Source organism: Odontesthes bonariensis, chromosome 6 (genome assembly GCF_027942865.1).
Source record: "Odontesthes bonariensis isolate fOdoBon6 chromosome 6, fOdoBon6.hap1, whole genome shotgun sequence".
NCBI classification, from domain to species: Eukaryota; Metazoa; Chordata; class Actinopteri; order Atheriniformes; family Atherinopsidae; genus Odontesthes; species Odontesthes bonariensis.
Window position 1 is genome coordinate 7,128,750 of NC_134511.1, and position 19,882 is coordinate 7,148,631.

General features: G+C 40.6%; 1 protein-coding gene across 1 annotated transcript in view; it reads right to left on the reverse strand.

Moving 5' to 3' along the window:
• Positions 1-9,811, reverse strand: part of prdm6 (PR domain containing 6) — a 131,345-nt gene extending 121,534 nt beyond the window's left edge. Inside the window, exons 1-2 of the mRNA XM_075467198.1 lie at positions 9,453-9,811; positions 7,762-8,461 (exon numbers count right to left, since the gene is read on the reverse strand). Of these exons, the coding sequence (XP_075323313.1) occupies positions 7,762-8,446 (685 nt within the window). The 5' untranslated portion in view covers positions 8,447-8,461; positions 9,453-9,811. The remainder of the gene's footprint in view (positions 1-7,761; positions 8,462-9,452) is intronic.
• Between the last annotated feature and the right edge of the window lie 10,071 nt (positions 9,812-19,882).

The following is a 19,882-nucleotide window of genomic DNA, read 5'->3' on the forward strand; positions in this document are numbered from 1 at the left end:
TGATGCGGAGCGATTAGCTGGAGAGTAAAACACAGATTGGGCCTTTTTCCTGACTTGCTGCCATCACAAGCACCAAACGGGGGTTAGGTTGGGGTTCAGCAGCAAACTGCTGGACATCTCCGCAGTGAAACATCACACTTTGTAACGATCATGTGAGTTAATAGCAGTGTTTGTTTCCAGCACAGCTGCAGGTCCAGATGAGGAGGGAGACCACACAGCGAGGCTGCACTTCTGCTCTGCAAACGCCCCCCCATGGAACAAACTGCGGCTGATTTACGCTTCAGACTCTTTTGGCTGTTAATTTTCTTTACGAGCTGGTGAGGAGTCATATTTTTGTCGACAGTTTGGGGGGCACAGATCAATCCGGATGGTGGTGTTGCTCATGTCTGCAGCAGGATGTGGAAAATTTTTTTGACCTCGTGTTGGCAATAAAAACTGATGTTAATGTTAGTTTCGTGAGTATTTGTGAGACTTTAATCTATTAATCTATTAAAAACATTGATTAAATTAATCAGAATTATCTCTGATTAATAATCTTACACATCCTTAAACACGCTGGATGTAACCACACCTTTGCCTCAGTATTAAAGGGATAGTTCGCCTCTTTTGACGTGAAGCTGTATGATACGAAGGTAGAGAGAAATAGCGGCAAGCGATTGTGAGGTCTGACTTTTTTTGTTGAATGATTTTGTGATGCAAATGTCAGAATCAGAATCAGAAAAGGTTTTATTGCCATGTAATTTTTACATCACGAGGAATTTGGGCCTGGTCTGTTTGGTGCCATAAAAACAAAAAATATAAAAATAATAATAAAATAAAGTAATAAATTTAAAAAAAATTAAAAATATATGTACAAAGTATTTGTACTCTTTTGAACGCATATTGTTTTGAGAAGCAAAACGCTTTATTTTTTAAACCCCAGCCAACTAGCCGGACTACCTTCATCAACGCCAAAACGAGGCTGGAACTCGGCTCACAGGACGCAGCAGGGGGTAAGAACATGTTCATAAATGATGTTGCTAATATGGGATGTCATACAGCTTCATGTCAAAAGAGGCGAACTATCCCTTTAACCTTGTGTGGAGATGTGGAGACGACCAGAGCAGACAAGCAGCGAGCTGTGAGACGCACAAATACACCAGAAACGAGAAACAGAGCAGAACGAGGAGCAAAGACTCAGCAGAGACCCTCGTGCTGAGCTGGAGTAAATAATGTGCAAACAGGAGACATAAATCTTCCTCTTAACTATGTCAGGACACGTTAAAAAGTTTCTTAAAAGTCCGATAAACAACCTAAAGGGAACACGAAGTAAGCAGCACAAAAGTCCCATCCACCAGAAAACTTTGGAAGAACTTGAAAAAGATCTTTAACAGACCAACTCCTGACACCCTCTCACATCTAAAGTCACTGAGCTTTAAGTCACAGTCTGAAGATTTTGTAAAGACTCGAGATCTTAACGTTTAAAGTCCACACCTGGATCTTTCTGAGATTATTTAATATGACCACCTTACTGTCCACAACTTTGGAATCGCTTGAAAAGTGTGATTCAGTCAGTTTAAGGTCATCCAATGTTTTGCTCCATCAGCAATAAGTTTGCTTAAAAAGCAAAATGTTAAAGCTTAGAATACAGTTAATTGGAAGTTGAAATGTTATTAAACCCTGATAAACTTGACCAGTTCTTGACCGACAGTCCTGAAAAGTTAGCTGGTTTCTGATGTTTGTTATGAATAAAACTGATTTTCAGAAAAGGTTCAGATAGTTTTGTCCCCAAGACTGGCAATTAAAATAAAACTGTGAGACTCTGAGTTGCAGCAATCTTTAGGGAAACTTGAGAGGGGACCGACTAATTTTAATTAGTGCAATTTGGTAACATCTCCCTTATCAGGTTTGTTTCCATCACCTGGTTTGGAGTAGATAAACCACTCTGTGTAGCATGGTGAGCTAACACGTCCTCCAGTTAAAACACCCAAAACGTCTCTTTGTTTGTTCCCTTAAACACGACCCACAGGAGCATCCTGATCACCCCACTGTGCAGCAGGAGGGAAACACGACTCATACGAGCATCTCCTCATCGGAGCGCCGTTTAATGTTTCCTTTTACAAACCACAAAGTCCTCTTAAGGAAGGACGATGGCGCGATGACATGCAGCACATTCAGTAACGAGACACGAGTTCCACACTCAGATATGACCACTAATGTTTCGCTTTATGGAAACGTTCAGGTCAATAACTCAACAAAACTTAACTGAAAACAGTTTTATAACCCCTCCTGGTTGACTTTAGGCGAAAACATTACTTTGTTAGGGTTAGGCAAACGCAGGGGTGGAGCAGTGATTTTAAATGTGGGGGTGTTACATGAGCGCCACATCAAGCCCATAGACACGACGCTGAAGTTGGCATCCGATTCGCGAATTAAATGGATGGGCATAAAGGGCCATTTCACTGCATTTTTGCACTTTGATCGGCCTAAACTAGAACCTGTATGGAAACTACAATAGTTACACTGCTCAAATCTGGATAGAATTATGCTAAAGAGGCTATAGATTCATTAAAACCTTGTTTGGAATTTGTGAAACCTTTTTCTGATTTGTGAAAATGCAGAACAGGGCCATTTTACTGCTTTTTTTTGTATTCTCATCACCCTAAACTAGGTCCTGTATGGAAACTACAATAGATACACTGCTCAAATCTGGATAGAACTATTCTAAAGAGGGTACAGAGTCTTTAAAACACATTGTATGTTGGTGCACTACGAGGGTGGGCAAACCGTTAATATAATACATCCATAGGGCAAACGGGTTTACCTTTGGAAAATGTGGGGGGGTGAAATCATCTTGCTGTAAAAGTGGGGGTGTCGAAACACCCCCATCCCCCACAGGTGCGACACCCATGGACAAACGATAATATTCTTTCTACAGCGAGGCGTCAGTTTAATGGTAACACATCAACACTACAACACGTTACTGGTCGGGTTTAGGCAGAAACATGACTTGGTTATGTTTAGGAATCAAAACTACCAGGTAAAAACCACCTGAGCGACCACTAGAGGTTGCACAGATCGTGTCTGCCCGCATGAAATCTACACAGTGCCATTTTTTTTTAAATAAATAACTGCTTTGATTCTTTATTATTCCAAAATGATTTAATATTTTGGGATAATAAACTGTTATTCAAGCAAACAAACAGCAGATTAAGCCCAGCATGCGGATTTGCTTTGAAAGTTATGGAAAGAAAATGCATGTAAGTGATGTAATCCTTTGGGCATCTCAACTTATTTATCCTGTTTCAACATCCGATAAAGAGGACCAGTTACTGTTATTCAAGATCTTCGGTTTACCACGTCCTGGAGAGACACCGTCCAATCAGAGTGTGACCTTATCCGCTTTTTTAAGGCATCTGCTCGCTAGTTGAATTAAAAAAAATCAACAATGACAGCAAAGCAAACCAGAACTACATGTGTAAACACACCTTTAAAGCAAGAAGACTCAACCGAAACCACTGGAGTTCGCTTTGAATGAGAGAAACTGAGACAACTTCAACAGATCTTTCCAACTAAAACGCTTTCATGTCAGCGACGGTTTGCTTTGTTTATTCTGTAGAACTAAAAACAGCTGATTAGTCACATGAGTAACACGTTCATTGAGTTAAATAAGTCAAAAAACACCTGAAACTTACGCCAGACGGATGCAGTTTTACCTTCTCTAAAGCTCAAACCACAGTTTAAAGGTGGAAATGTTTGGCAAAGCAACAAGTCTGCTGACAAGAAAATAAGGATTTCTTCTATAAACACCCAAAGCAAAACGTGTTTCTGAACAGGTGTCACTCCTTCTTATCCTTAAGAAGACAGACGTTATGTTTGGAGGTTAACGATCTTATATTACGCTGATTTTTTTTTGTATTTTTTGGACAAAGTGTCGGGTGTGGAAACCTTAATGTGCAGCTCAACAGGTCTGGTGGGGATCTTTAATCTTTAGAAGCAGCTTTGTCAGATTGTTGTTGAGCTACATCCGAGACGGTAGTCACACGTGATCGGAAAACACACAAAAGCCGCGGTCCAGAAAAACAGGACGGGCTTTTTGTTGACGCAAACCACAACCTGATTCCAACACAGCAGACAGCAGCCTCAGAGCGTTCCCTTCAACGTGTTTCCAGCCTGATTTCTAATCAGTGTCGGTCATAAAGAGAACATTCAAGCCTCCAAATAATAAAGTAAAGAACGTGTGTTGTCACCTGTAACTGTGCTGATTGTTAGTCAAACATTGTTCCTCAGATGTGCTGTTTATAACTGACTCCACACACACAGCTGCAAACCAACAAATGGGCAGTTAAAAGTTAAATAACGGTAAAGCTACCGGTAGGCTGATGTTAACTCCAGATGCAGCCTGGAGGAAGCAGGGGTTCTTATCAGAGAAGAAACAGCAGCTTCCAGTCTGAAAACCTAAAATATGTTTGAATCTAACAGAAAAATCCAGATGTTTTCACTCATTTTTCGGCGTTTTCAGTTGGGATTTTAAACATAAAAATGAACAACGGGACTTGGGGTTTGTTTTGATTGTCAGACAGTAAAAACATCAAAATCTCATAATTAATTCTCAGAGTATCTTATATCACATAATCGAAGCTTTTAGACACCGACAGCCACTTGGAATTTAAGTTTGTTTGTTGGAGTCTGAAGTCACAGCAGCTGGAAGATGTCCGCGAACATTTGGCAGAATCGATCATTTAATGACCAAAGTGTGATGAAAATGGAAAATGTAGCCGGTGTGCAGCAATAATGACATTATTGGGTTTTAATGGTTCCATGAAAATGATCCACTTGAGATGTTTTTGTTAAATCATCAAGCATCTGAACAGCTTTTTCCAGCATTAACGGGCGTTCTCCTTCAGACTGTGAAACAGTTTCTCCGCTCGGGTATTTATTTATTCATTAAATTACATTTTCCTGATTTCATTTATCTTGGGACTCGAACATTTCAAGCTGCAAACTTTGTTTTACAAAGTGGAAAAGATTCATAGATGGAAAGGTGTTGCATTATGGGAATTGTAGGATAAAGGAAGTTTACTTTCAGTATTTATTTCCATTTTTAAAAAAAAAAGAAATTATGATTAATCGATCAATCATGAGATAAAAATCATGAAAACGCGAGTCCAATCCTAAAATGTCTCACTGCGTCCAAACGACACTTCCACGGTGAATTAAGACCCTGAAGCGCAACACATTCGCACATGTGGAGCGGAGTGTTTTGAACTGGAGAAAAACGATGATCCAACCATCCAAACAGAGGCTGATTTATTCGCGTCTGTCTCTTGAAAACGCCGCCAAATTTATAGAGGAGTGAATCACAGCGCGGGCCCTCCTGTCTGCTGACGGAGGATCCAAACACGCAGTTTATTCCTCCTAAAACAGACACATCTGAGGACATTCATCACAATCTGCCTCAGTAATGATTCTCAGAGCTCAGAAATTCATTTTTATCGCGCCTGTAAGTCCCGAAAAATCAGTTTCTTTAACAATAAAAAGTCAAAGTGACCCGAAATATTTACAATTTAAAACAGTGTCATTATCATCAAATATTATTATTATTATTGGTGTAATTAATAATCGAGGTCAGACGGTGACACGTGAGAGTTTGTGTGTGACTGCTTTATCTCCACCCACACACACTCACGCGCACCCCAGAGACCTCGATACGGCCGTGTTGGGATGATAAATAGCGGGCCGGTAGGCCGGTGGATCGATCCTCCCCCCTCCTCCTCCCCTCGGTCTCTCCCCCCCTCCCTCCCTCTCCTCCACAAACACAAAACTATATACGGCAATTAATTCCTGCTTGTCCCTCCATCCCTCATCGGCCCTGCCGGCGCCTATCGACTCAGATTACTGCTGATGGTCCGTTTTATCACCGCGGAATATACAGCAAGGAGCGCGCGCGCGCACATAGACACCACGCGCGTTTGTTCTTTTCTGGATCGCCGACTCCGATCAGAAAGCGGCGACGATGAGGCGTGAAGTCACCGCGACCCGACAGGCGGTGACACCGCTGCAGCGGCAAAAAAAAAAAAAAAAAACGCGCCGCGCTTTGTACCTGAGCTCAGGTGTTCAAAAAGTCGGCGGAGGCCGCGTCACTCCGCCGCGGCGGCAGAGGAGCCCGCGGAGCCGCGAAAAGCTCCAATAAAACAAGGATATTAAACCCGAAATTATTTACAGAGGCAACAAAAGAAGTTGAACTCAACAAAACTGTTAAAATATTAAAGGAACAGTGCAGATAAATGAACCATAAATAGATTAATTACTTTGGAAAAGTTATAAACGTGTAAGATCATTTAAATGAATTTATGTTTGAGTTAATTACAGCAGCTAAATAAGACGAAATAATTATCAAAACAAAATGTAGACAGAATTTGAGCGCCGCACGCGCACTTAATGAAGAATATGTTGAATTAAAGACAATTTGGAATCACAAATGAGAATTAAACTAAAACTAAATAAACTAAATAAATTCAATAAATTAAAAATAATCCGGTGCCAAAGAGCCGCAGAGAAATATTATGGGATTGATCTCCGGAGGGGACGGATCATTCAATTTCCACCTACAGACCACGCGCCCTCACATTGATCCCCACGCGCGCCGCAGGTGATTTCAGCTCCTCAATGGGACGAACGGGCCGCGGAGCTTCCACGCGGAGACTGTGTCCGGTGCGCAGTTTAAAGTGAGGGGGGGGGGGTTAAACGGCGTGCGTTTTTCACGCATGACGGAGCTCTGTCAATATCTGTCGACGCGCGCGGATCCACAGCAGAAATGAGGAAGATTTGAGGTAAATTTCACGGTGTAACTCTGAGCTGATCATCAGATTCACGCTCATCCAAAAAATATCTAAACTGCTGGGGGTTTTTTTTGTTTACATAAAAACCTAAATAGATCTCTTGTGAAATAAAATTATAAATGTGAGTAAATAACTGATTGTTGTGCGCGCGCGCGTCCGTAAACACAGTGAACCGACGAGTGAACGCGAAGAAAGAAGCGGCCCGTTTAACTCTGCTGTCTGCAGGTTCGGACCCTGTCAGGCTGCTGCCCTTTGACCTCTGACCCCCCCCCACACCCCAACAGCCTTCCTCCTCCTCAGCTACTGTCCAACAAAGCAGCTGTCAAACACACACTGAGCTGCTCAGTGAAATAAAACGGCCTGAATAGCTTTTACTTTTAGCACTTCATCAAAGTCTTAGAATTTAGATTTTTTTTTTTTAAATTCATCAAAACTTTAAATCTGCTAAAAAATCTGCTTAAATTAATGTCTGATTTCTTCTTTATGACCTGAATCTGCGAGTAGAGAACTTTAGTAAATTTAATGTTCTGTAAATTTAAATAAATAAACAGCAGAGTTTAATGCAAATGAGGAAAAAAAACCTAAATATTATTTAAAAAGTTTAAATAACTGTTAAAAAAGATTAGGTGGAATATAATAAATCAGAATGAGTGTTCAGCTCATAAATATAATAAATAAATACACTGGAGGTTTTATAAATTGTGTTAAATTCATTTAAAAAGAACCGACTTTGGGAGAATTATGGATATTTTACTCTGATTTAAACCTTCATGAGTGTTACACAAAGGCGATAAAACACCTGAAGAGGTGGAAAACAAAATGAAACGCTGCTGATGGTCCAACAGAGAAGCTGGTAAAGCTGAGCATGAGGCAGAGAAGTGTGTGTGTGTGTGTGTGTGTGTGTGTGTGTGTGTGTGTGTGTGTGTGTGTGTGGACGTACGGTTGTTGGTCTCTCCCGTGGGATTGGTCAGAGGGATGATCTCCATCCTCTGCTGGCCGTACAGGTAGTAGTCCAGCTCCTCCGAGGTCAGCTTGAACCTCGCCGTCACTCCTTTGCCGCTCTCCTCGCCGCCGCCGCTCTTCACGCTGGACGACACCACCCCCACCCCCCCGCAGCTCTGCTCCTTGGCTTGATGGAAGAGCCCCACTGCCGGGTTGTGACCCTGCTGGTTCTCAGGGGGGACCACAACCACCAGGTCTCCTCCTCCTCCTCCTCCGGGTCCTACAGGGCCGGCGCAGACCGGCGCCAGAGCCTGCCCGAAGAGTGCGATCTGCTGTGGCACGGGCAGCTGGGAGAGACCCGCCGAGGTGGAGATGGTGATGGAGGAGGACGGGGTGAGGGCGGCCGCCACCGCCGCCGCCGCAGCTGCTGAAGAGGAGGAGGCTGAGGATGTGGAGGAGGAAGAAGATGAGGAGGACGTACAGTGCGTGGAGGCCAGGAGGTGGCTGTGCAGCCGGGACGGCCGCAGGGTGTCCACGGGAAGGGAGAGGCGGTCGGGTGGGGGCGGCGGGGGGGCCAGAGGAGCTTTCAGCTGAGCCTGAGGGAAGAGCTGCTGCCAGTGCTGCAGGTAGGACGGGTCCACCTTCAGGAAGGCCGAGCCGCTCGGGTCGCCCGGCTTCAGCATGGCTGCCGGCTGACTCTGAAACAGCAGAGTCAGAGAGGAGGTCAGGACACGAGATACACGGCAACGTTTGCATTTCCAACATGTAAAAAAGACACATTTATCACGTTTAAACCTTAAAAGTGTTGCATTAAATTGACTCTAAATTCAGCCCCATCGGTCACATTAAAGTCTCACTGAGCTGGATCCCATCACTCAGGATTTACTCATCTTTACCTCCAGTTTACACCTGAGACACAAACCTGTGGTCCAAAAAAAGATATTCTAAAAATCTTTTTGCTATTGGTGGATTGTATAAAATATAAATGCATGGATTTCATAGACATGGTGTTAAATATTAAACCTCTAGTATTGTCTTTTCTTACATAAAGCTCACAGAATATTTTTTAAAAGATGAAACTTTGTACATAAAAAAAAAGCTAAAACACCGATTTTTATAAATTACTTTCCCTCTCTGTGGCTGTTCTCCACGTCTTCTTGTTTCTGTCTTAAAACTCACCTTTAAATAAAGGAAAAACAGACCAGATTTATTACTTTAAATGTGTATTTGTGCTATAAAAGCTCAGATTTCAGGAGAATCCGGTCACTTTCTCTTCAGCCTGATGCGTTCCTTCAGAGCTGAACATCAACTCCTTTCATTTAAAGGTAAATTCTGCAGACCAATTTTCTTTTGGTAAAAATGACAGAAAATCCACACATTACCTAATTTAATCATTAGCAGTTATGTTAATAAATTCTCTTCTTGTGGTTTCAACTTCTGGTCTAAAAACTCAAACTTGTAAGAGTTTATTTGCTGACTTTACACACCAAAACATATAATTTATTTTATATTTCCATCCCACTACAACGTAATCTAATCCTGAACATAAAACATCATCCTTAAAGCCCATAAAACCCTCCGTATAAACTGAGCTCAGCCTCTTTCTGCTCAGCTGGTTTTGTTTTACGCACATAAACCAAAAAAAAACGCATCAAATAAAAGCGTGGAAAAGCCCGCGCACACACTCACATGCACTCTTTTGGAGTAGTTTATGTGAACCTATCGGTGAGGAAAAGTTTCATCTGAAAAGAATAAACTGATGATCCGTTTAAGTCCAGGTAAGATCGGCGGTCGAGCGTGCAGCGCGTGTCCGGGCAGAGGCAGCGGTCGGCGGGTAGAGGCGCGGGAGAGTCACCGCTGTAGTTTCCCTGTTTGTGTGTCTCTTTCTCTGTTAAAGTTGAGGGCCGTGTCTCAGGGCTCAGCGGTGGCAGAGCGCGGGCGGCTCCTGGGCGCAGGTTTCCGGGCAGCGGTGGAAGGTTGCTCCCTCCTCCGGGCTGCGGTGAACCATGGAGCGGAGCTGGGACAGTTCGCTGCGTCCTGAGTGTCTCCGAAGCCAAAACTAGCGGAGCGGCTGCTGCTCGAGCCTCTCCCTCCTCCATTCACGTGCCCTCTCCCCTCCTCTTTCTCTCCCCTTATCTCCCGTAGTCTCTCCCACCCCCTTTAATTCGCGCGTATCATTTCTCCCTCAGTCTCTTTTTCTCCAAACTCTGTTTTTGTTGTCACTCTCTCAGCTTGGCTTTTCTGCCTTTTTTTTCTCTCCATCTTTACCGTCTCAGTCCATTCAAATGATCTTTATTGACATTAGATACGGTGGTAATACGGTCAGGGCTCCGTGTAAACAGGTCCAATGGCCTGAAAGTGATTTAAAGACAGACAAAAACTGATTCTAAAAGGATCCCTGATTGTGTGTTCGCCTCTTTAGAGTTAATTTGGTGCTGAGATGTCAGATGTTCATGAATTTAAAAAATATGGGGATGTTTTGGGTGTTGACTTCCAAAGATTTTGCCCAGACATCCCAAAAACACGCCACCAAAATGTTTACTCTAGCTCCTCCGAACTGGAAAAATGCATTTTTCATTTAATTTATTGCAGCTTGAAGCAAATACGAAGTGAAGCTTTGAAATGTCTCCTGGTAGAAAAATGCTCACCAGGCTGGTCTCCATCAGCTGGTTTGGAGGATGAACTGGTTTGAGTGGTGTGGTCAGCAGGTGGTGGTAGAGGCTACATTCCACAAGGATGGAATAAACAGAGCAGTTGTTGTTAAGTGGAAACTACTTAGAAGAAGAAACAAAAACAAGTGGGCTGAGTCACATATGAGAGAAACATAGGAAGAGGTCTCAGAGGTGTCATTTTCTAAAGTTTAACTTCAACAAATCAACAACAACCTGTGTGTAAAAGAGGATTTGAATTAAAAACTGAGTTACAAACGTTTGGAACAGGAGAGCAAACGGCTAATGTGTTACAGGTGATGAGCATGTTGTACCTGTGCACAGAAATAAGAGAAAGTTTCTTTTAAACGTGGTCAAACATAAATATATATATACAGAATCTGAGGCAGAAACAGAGTTAGTTCAGTTCTGAGCAGCTTTAAAGTGAATATCTGCTCTGAGCTCCTTTCTCCTCCAGCACAGCCTGAACCCTCTCAGACGAGCTTTCTGTCCTTTCTTTAAGGAGTCTTCAGGAATAGTTCTCCAGGCTTCTTGAAGGACATCCCAAAGCTCTTCTTTGGATGTGGGCTGCCTTTTGTTCCGTTCTCTGCCAACATGATCCCACCCTGCTTCAGTAATGTTGAGCTCCGGGCTCTGGGGAGGATTCATCCCTCCATCAGACCTGCTGCCACTGATTTTCAGCCCACTTCTTGTGTCCTTTGGCACAGCTCAGCCTTTTCTCCCTGTTTCCCTTCCTTAAGAACGGCTTCTTGACAGCCACCCTTCCATGGAGCCCATTTCTGATGAGGCTTGGGCCAACAGCAGATGGATCAGCTGAAGGTCCAGATGCATCTCTCAGCTCCTGTGTCAGGTCTTTGCTGGATGTTTTCCTCTTTCTTAAGGACATCACTTTCAGATCCTGTTCATCTGCTGTAGATAGTTCTTTAGGCCTGACACTTCTTCTTCTGTCCTCCACTTGTCCAGTTTCCTCAAATGTTTTAAGGACACACTGCACACCATGCTGAGATATGCCAAGTTTCAGCTAACAGCTCTTTGGGAATCACCTTGTTGCTGCAGAAATCCTGTTTTCTGTCTGTCAGACTGTGTTATCTTTGCTGTTTTTCACAGATGCAGCTAAAGAAATGGGAACAAATGATGTGTCTGTGTGACAGGCTGCTGGGAACAAAGTGCCTAAAGATATGATTTAAAATGGCTTCTTTGCTAAGTTGTCTGTTATGTGTGGACACATCACTGGCTCATCCCTTGAGTTAGGAGCCTTTTTCCTGCTTGAATGATTCACAGGTCAGAGTTAAGTGGCTTAAACAAATAAAAAAATGTTTTTTGTTTATTTAATTTTGTTTATTTATCTTAATAGTGAGGTTCTCGATAGGGTTTCTAACCTCTCCAGCACTGATTCATTGCAGCTTATCATTTATTATCTATTGTATATATATATTTATTTATTTATTTTATTCTATTTCTTTATTTTATATGATATACTCTCGTTTGTAATGTTTTATTAAAGTGCAAACAAACAATAAACAAATAAACAAAAACACATGAAAATGGTCGGGCACAAGGACTGGACTGAAAATGAGTGAAAAAAGCAGAAAATGTCCAAAGAAAAACGTCAGAAAGTTCGGAGAGCTGTTGCTCAGGGCCACTTTAAAAGGTTATAAGAAAGTATGGCAGCTTGGACGGAAACAGAAAGAAATGAGGGCAGGATCAGGACTTTGGAACAGAGCTGTTTATTTCATTGAGAAGACATCTGTTGTCAGTTAAAAGCACAACTTTTACAGGAATCTTCTGGACAAACACAGAAAAAAACCAACAATCCTTTCTCATATAATCTAAAAAACTCGTGAGGTTTCTTCTCTTCTCTGGAACAACAATGACTTTGTTTCAAAGTTTTTCTACGTTTTTGCAGTTTTCTGTTTTCGGTGACAGACTGCAGGTTTTTATTTCTCCTCCTTTTGTTGACAGAAGAACCTCCGAACCTGCTGGTCTGCGTTAAAAGGTAGATTATCGTTGTTGCAATATTTATTATTATTCCTACTTGGAGGTGGTTGTCCTGCTGTCGGCTCACCTTGCTCAACCCTCACGCTCACTCTCACTTAGTGTGTGTGTGTGTGTGTGTGTGCAGATAAGATGGTTACAGCCGAGCTCATTGTGTTTGGGGTCTGACTTGTTATCCCCGACTTTTCCCACCCGTCTGCTGCACACACACCCACAGAGCGCGGTGTGTGAAGCGTAATATAAGTGTGTGTCTACATCAGTCATTGTAAGCTGCTGTGGATAAGAACATCGGCTAAATGCCTGAAAACGCTGGTGTGTGTGTGTGTTTCTGTGTGCGTTGTTATGACTGGCGTCGCCCTGACAGGCCCCATTTGTCATCCTCGGGACCTCTGGTGGATTGATAACGAACAAAAACACAAACATAAGCGTCTGAAAATGAACTCTTGTTGGCTTAAAGCGACTTTTTCAGCGCAGAGGAATGCGGAGCAGCGGCGAGCCGTCTGATTGGCTGCGGCGGGGGCTGATGGTTGAGTCACAGAGTTGGTAGTTCAAATCTACGGTCCTTCAGCAGTAATTTAGGATTGATTTATTTCACCTTTAAGACTGTATTTGCTGCATTTTTAAAGAGTTTCTTCAGGAAATATGGTGACATTACATCACATTACGGTCATTTTGCAGACGCTTTTATCCAAAGCGACTTACAATAAGTGAGTTCTTCATGATTTGTGGGAAAAAAACGTCTTGACTGAGTGAATTAAATGAGGCAGTTCGAGATTAACAGGCTGTTCGAGGGCATCTCAGCCTATTTATCTATTTTCTTTCTCTTTTTCAGTGATTTTTGCTCCTTTTTTTCTTGAAATGAACTGCTAGTAATTCCTGAAAAATCAATTAATTTAATTTCACATCATAATTTTCCCTAACTGTATTAAAGTATACTGACGATTCAATTCTTACTGCTCAGATATTGAGGAAGCAAACCTTAAATGTGTCATGTTCTGCACTTTTTAAACAGTTTGCTCTATTTAAGATGTAGGAAAAGGGCTTTGGTTAAAATGCCCGTCGGTTTAAGCACAGCGGCTCTTGTCTCAACCCTGTTTTAACACCTTTTTTTGTCAACAGCCTGTTTTCAGGGGTGGAGACTTAGCAAGTGCTCTACTCCACCCTGGTGAGGTCAACCCAAAAATAGCTCAGCAGTGTAGCTGTAAGCTAGCAGCAGATGCTAGCAAACGACGCTTTCTCATCAACAGTAATGGACCAAGCCGGAGATGCACACAGCTCGCAGTAATGCATGCGTACCGTTAATTACTGCGTTTAAACATTTTGTATATATTAACGTCATTAAACAATTGTACTTTGAGACCATCTTTATCAGAAACATGCCGATAATGTAACGTTAGCACACTGAGAGCGGTACACGGCGTTCAGTGTAGCAACGAGAGTGAGGAGAGGACCGGTGTTGTGTTGGGAACACCTTATCCACACAGAGTTACAGAACGTAACCGTTAAACTAGAACGCTTCAGCTAACAAAGTAATGTGGGAACAATAATGTTCATCTTTCAGAAAGTAACAGCAATAACTCTTTAGAAGCTGGTGTACATCATCTTCATTAGCTAAGCTGTTAGCGTTAGCTGCTGCTAAATGAAAAGCTAAATCAATAAATAAACCATGAAGAGTTATTTCTCAGATGCTTTCATTTCCCTGCTCTGAAGTTCAGGCTCTGAGAGTTGGAACTTCATCCGTCCAGCAGAGTGGATGTGAGTGGGCGGGGCTTAGCAGAGGAGGTGGAGCCAACTTAAGGAGTGACGTACTTTTTAAATGAAAATCAGAACGGCTCGTTAAATGAGAACTAAAACAATACCAGGGTTGTGTTTTTGGGGAGTTTTACACCTGCTGGTGACTTCAGATGCCCTGATATCTGCTCCCAGGATCAGGAAGAAGGGGTTTTTCTATAATATTTCACCTTAAAACTTGCAGAAGATTCTGAAATATAACTGTGTCAGCATTATAACTCATCTTAGACTTCATCTTCTACATCTGCGGCTGGTTTTTCAGTTTCACCGCGTACAGTCGCCTCCATCCACGGTTGTATTCTGGCACCTGAGGTCGGTCCAACCAGGCAGGACCTCAAGGTCAAAACAGACCTGAAAACAGTCTGGTTCTCCTCTAAACTCCAGATCTGATAAACGAGTTATACACTTGCTGGTTACTTCGGACACCCTAATATATGCTCCCAGGAACAGGAAGAAGGGATCTTTCTGTAATATTTCACCTTTAATGCCGATATAATCATTTTTATGCCTCTTTGTTTGTCATTTTTCCCTTTGTGGTGTTGAAAATGGTATCGGTATCAAACATTTTCCATAGAATTATAGTAATTTCTGTATGTGACAATACAATTAAACACATAAACTGAACTATGTCCAAATAACAGAAGCTCCCAAGAACTTGGTCATGCTACCTGTTTTATCTACTTTAACAGCAGATAAAAGATTCAATTATCGCACTTGAATCTTTAAGTGTTTTCTTTTTTTTTTAGTTTTTCATGTTATTTTTCCTCTGTTTTGTTGAGGAAGAATTAATTAAATGTCTTGTTTGGTTGGACCAGCAGCCACAAAGACAAAAAAATATTTAAAGAAATAAACAAACAACCTATTTTGATGCTTTGATTGGAGGATGTGTTGGAAAAATCCATTTTTTGCTGCTTTTGTTCCATCTTTGTTCCAATTTTTCCTCTCAAAACGTACGTTCTGGGAGCACAAACAACTGAAAACTATCTGAGTCCCGATCGCGGTTCATGTTTGCTGACTTGATAAGAATGTAAAAGGTGATTATTCGGTCAGAATTAGAAAATAATGACTCTCATACTCTCTCTCTCAAGGTATTCTGGCCCTAATCGAGCATCCTTCAGACGGATGGAAGATTTACAGTAAGTTACATTACAGGATTATTAGGAAATAACTAGGGCTGGGCGAGTTACTCGTTATTGTCACATTAACTCATTAATTATTTAACGCTGATTAATACTTTATCGCGCATTAATGCATTTTTTATTTATTTATTAAATTAAAAAAACAAAACAAAAACATTTTGGGCTTTTGTGCCTTTAATGGATAGGAAAGTTCAGAGAGGCTCAAAGGCTTTTATTTTGTAAAAGTTTGTTGCTCTCAGGCTTTTATTTTGTAAAAGTATGTTGCTCTCAGGCTTTTATTTTGTAAAAGTCTGTTGCTGTCTGCTGCGGAACCGGAAAAGAAAGTAATCGGCGGATCCACCAAACATGGAGAAGGGTACGGAACTTTTACTCGGCCATTTTCATTTTAAAGTTCTTCCAGACGGCGGAGTCGACAGAACCAAAGTCATCTGTAAACACTGCCAAGTTGAATTGTCTTCTCAGCGTAGTAGTTCCAGTCTAAAATATCACTTAAAGGCAAAACACACAACTGATAGCAGCAAGTCATTCAAGGAAACAGACAGTGGAGCGAGGCTTCTACATAAAAACTACAGAAAGATGCTGATGTTAAAAGTGTGTTTGCACAACAAATGTTATGGCACTTTCATTCATATGGCAGCACATTTAAAATAAAACTAAATGCTAAAAGCTGTTCACTACTTTAGAATTCATTTTTGGATTTTGCGTACAAATGCGATTAATCGTGATTAATCAGGGAAATCATGTGATTAATTAGATTAAATATTTTAATCGTTGCCCAGCCCTAGAAATAACTTCAGATATCTATTCATTTCAGCTGCTGAAACATTTTTACTGATCTTAAAGAGTAAAGTTATTCTCACTGACACTTCAAACTGCTTCACATCTGCAAAACATTTTTATTTTGACAAATACAATCTAAATAAAATGAGACAACTCAACTGAACTCCATTAATAAACACGTTTTAATTATATTCTACTGTGTTGACAACATGACAGAGAAACTAATGAAATGAAGTTAATGATTGTGTCATTGCAGCTTCAACTAATTCATGTCCAAGTCCAAGATCTAAAGCTGCAGTCTGTGAGCTTTTAAATGATCTTTTTTAAAGGGATAAATGGAAATCAGGTATGCGCGGTCATTTTTGTTCTAAATTGTTATTCTTCTAATTCATCATCATCATTTTCTCCATATCGTCACAGGGGATCTTCTGTTCTGCACATAAAACAGAGAAGAAAAAAGAAAAGAAAGAAAAGCAGAGCAGGAGTCGAATTAGGTGTTTTCATCCATTGATTAATGGCTCTCTGAAGCAAAGCACATCGAAAGGCGCAGGCCGATCAATAAATTAACTGCCCAAATTCATCATTTTCTACAACAAAAGCTAATTATTTAGACGGCTGCAGGAAAAGAAAAAAAACAACAACACAATATTAACAAGAGTTTATTTAGCAAAGCTGTGAATTCCTGCATGTGAGAGGACTGCAGAGCTGCTGTTTCCACCACCAGGAGCTTCACATTCAACACCAGCAGGCAGGAAATATAACTTTGGGCTTTAAAGTCAACAGATTAACAGGACCAATGTGATATTTTATTAAAGATATATATGATACAAACCTGAAAGCCAACTAAAATAACAAGAAAAAAACGATCCTCAATTAACAGTTGCATTAATTTTAATGTGGAAAAATAAAATAAAGATATATTCTGACCTTTTTATCACAGTTTCCCAAAGTCTTAAAGAAATATCTGTGACTTTAGACTCTTTATACAAACATAAATCACTCAATAAGTTATACCACATTATTACCATATGAGAGAAAATCAAACACGATAACTTCCACCCACCATACTGATAAAAAAATACTTTATACTGGCAGTTTTATTCTGAAATGCAGCTGGTGCTGCTGCTTCTTTTGGTCATAACATCATCGTCAGAGTCGTGTGTTGAACTGGACTGTGTGGTATAATCCACCTCACAGAAACTGAGTGTGAAGGTAGGACATCAAAGCCATAAGGCTTTTTAACAGTGACTGCTGAGTTCTTCTCAAATTGATTGATTGATTTTTTTAATTATTTTTTTTATTTTATTTATTTTCATTTTATTTTACTATATTATTTTATTTATTTATTTATTTATTTATTTTATTTTATTTATTTTACTTTTTATTTATTAAATTATTCATTTATTATTATTATTATTATTATTATTATTATTAGTTAGTAGTAGTATTTTTTATTAGAATCAGTATTATTATTGTTGTTGTTAATATACAATCATTTTAAATATTAATAATTTTTTGAGCTACTTGACTAATTTCCCCCATTGGGGAATGAATAAAGTATTTTTCTATTTCTATTTCTATTTCTATTTTCTATTTCTATGTCTATCTATCCACCTCATTTGCGTGTAATGACATCACTGATGACATCACTGCACGGCAGCATCTTGGATCCCACAACAGAAAGAAAACCCTCGCAGCTGAATTTTAAGCCGTGTTTGTTTGTTAACATCAGCTGGAATTGATAAATCCAGCTCTAAACAGTCTGTTTGTATCATAAAAACCTCTGCGGTCCTCCAGATCCCTCAAACTCTATGATGTCACTTTGGGAGGAAGCCTGGACTGGAGATTTTAAAACAAATACATAAATCCTAAACGCCTGTTATCCAGCGTTACGTGGTGTTTATGATATGAATGATATGTGATGGGATAGGTGTCAGCTGTCTCCTGCAGACCTCCCACCTTCTGATTCTGCCCATCACAGTGATGCTATTGGTTTGACATTTAGTCATTTATTTTTTTAGGTTGGCCCCTCCATTGTCTTCCCTCACCAAACCTAAAAAAGACGTCCTAGCTTTCGCCGTCCTGTTAGCTACAAGACCGATTGTGTCGAAGTGGAAATCAACAGCGTCTCGCTGTCACACCTGCTGGATTACAGACATTCTTTATTTTCTTAAATTGGAGAAAATCAGGTTGTTATGTTGTTATAACTCATCCCTGCCTGAAACGACTGTTGTGCTCTGGTGTGTAAAGTGGCCGGTTACGGCCGTATTGGTCAACAATACTTTGTTTTTGTACTTACTTTTCTTTTTAATTGTTTTTAATTGCAAGTTCAAGTTGTTTGGGTTTGCAGCAATACTTCAATGTTCCTTTTTCTGTTTTTTCAATGAAGAAAAATGTATGTTTTATGTGTTTTTTTTAAAAGTCTTTTTGACTGTCTTGATACATGCGTACAAACAAAGTAAAAAAGGAACAAAAAACAAAACTCTGACTTTCTTCTACAAAACTCAAAGATGCTTTAGAAGAGACAATTAAAGTGTTCTGCCGTGGATCTCCAGTTCTTAGACAGAACCGATTTAGAATTGTCTCTCGGACCAAAACCTGCAGTGCAGCCTGGTCTCCGAGGCATTCGGACTGATATTACATTGACTTTTTTTGTACTTTTGTGTGTCATTTTACCACATTTTTGGAGGAAATTACATCCTATCCTGTACTTTTGTCCTAACCCTGATCATTTGACACGTTTTTGAATCATTTGACATGTTTTTGGACCATGTAAAAAATGGAAAAAAGCCTAAAACATGTATAGAATGACGTGCGAAAATGGCCATATTTTACACATTGCCATGAGAACATGTTTAGTGCTGGAACTTCTTGGTATGTGAGTGTTTTTGGGTCACAGGATTCAAACTGTGAATGATTGTAATATTGAGGAGGAATAAGAAGAAAATGTTGGTATCCTTTAACACACATTTCCAGTTCCTGTCACTTCAACACGCCATAAATGGTCATGTGACTGTGATGCAAACTGCCCCAAAAAGACTTTTCCACAGCTGAATTATAACAAAAACAACCAATTATAAACTCAATGTGTAACTTTTGGCCAATAAACTTTGATTGTGTCAAAAACAATAGCAGCTAATTGTATTTGTGCCATTCTGTAAGTCGTTGGGCGCCTCATGTGAACGCCCCACTGCGTTCCACGCAGCCAGTGTAGCTGAGCGTTGACGCTTGTAAATCAGACCGATCATTTCAATTATGATCAGCGAATAAACACGCAGAAATACTGAATTTATAGGTCAAAATCTCGCTTGCTTATAATCCATGTGGTCATAAATCACCGAAGGGGCCGTTAAGTGGAAGTTTATGGAGGTTTAAAGGGTTCATTTCCACTGCGGGTTAATTGAAGCCTTATTGGTTTAAATCCATGAGGGTTAGTTAGTACACAAGTGACGGTAATTCAATTAAAACATTTGCAGTTCATTTACACTCTGCAGCACACACACACACACACACACACACACACACACACACACACATAAATACATGAACAGGGCCCTGTAACCTTGGTTTATATAAATACACAGGTTTAAAGCGGTGTCACATTCATTTACATAGGAGCATGTTGTTAAGGTCCTGCTTTGACATTCAATTAAAATGTTTACATTTCTGCTTAATTAATTCGGTGGATGGCGGCAGGAAAAGACGAATGGACGGGCTGCTTTGACAGGAGGCCGATAACCGCGTG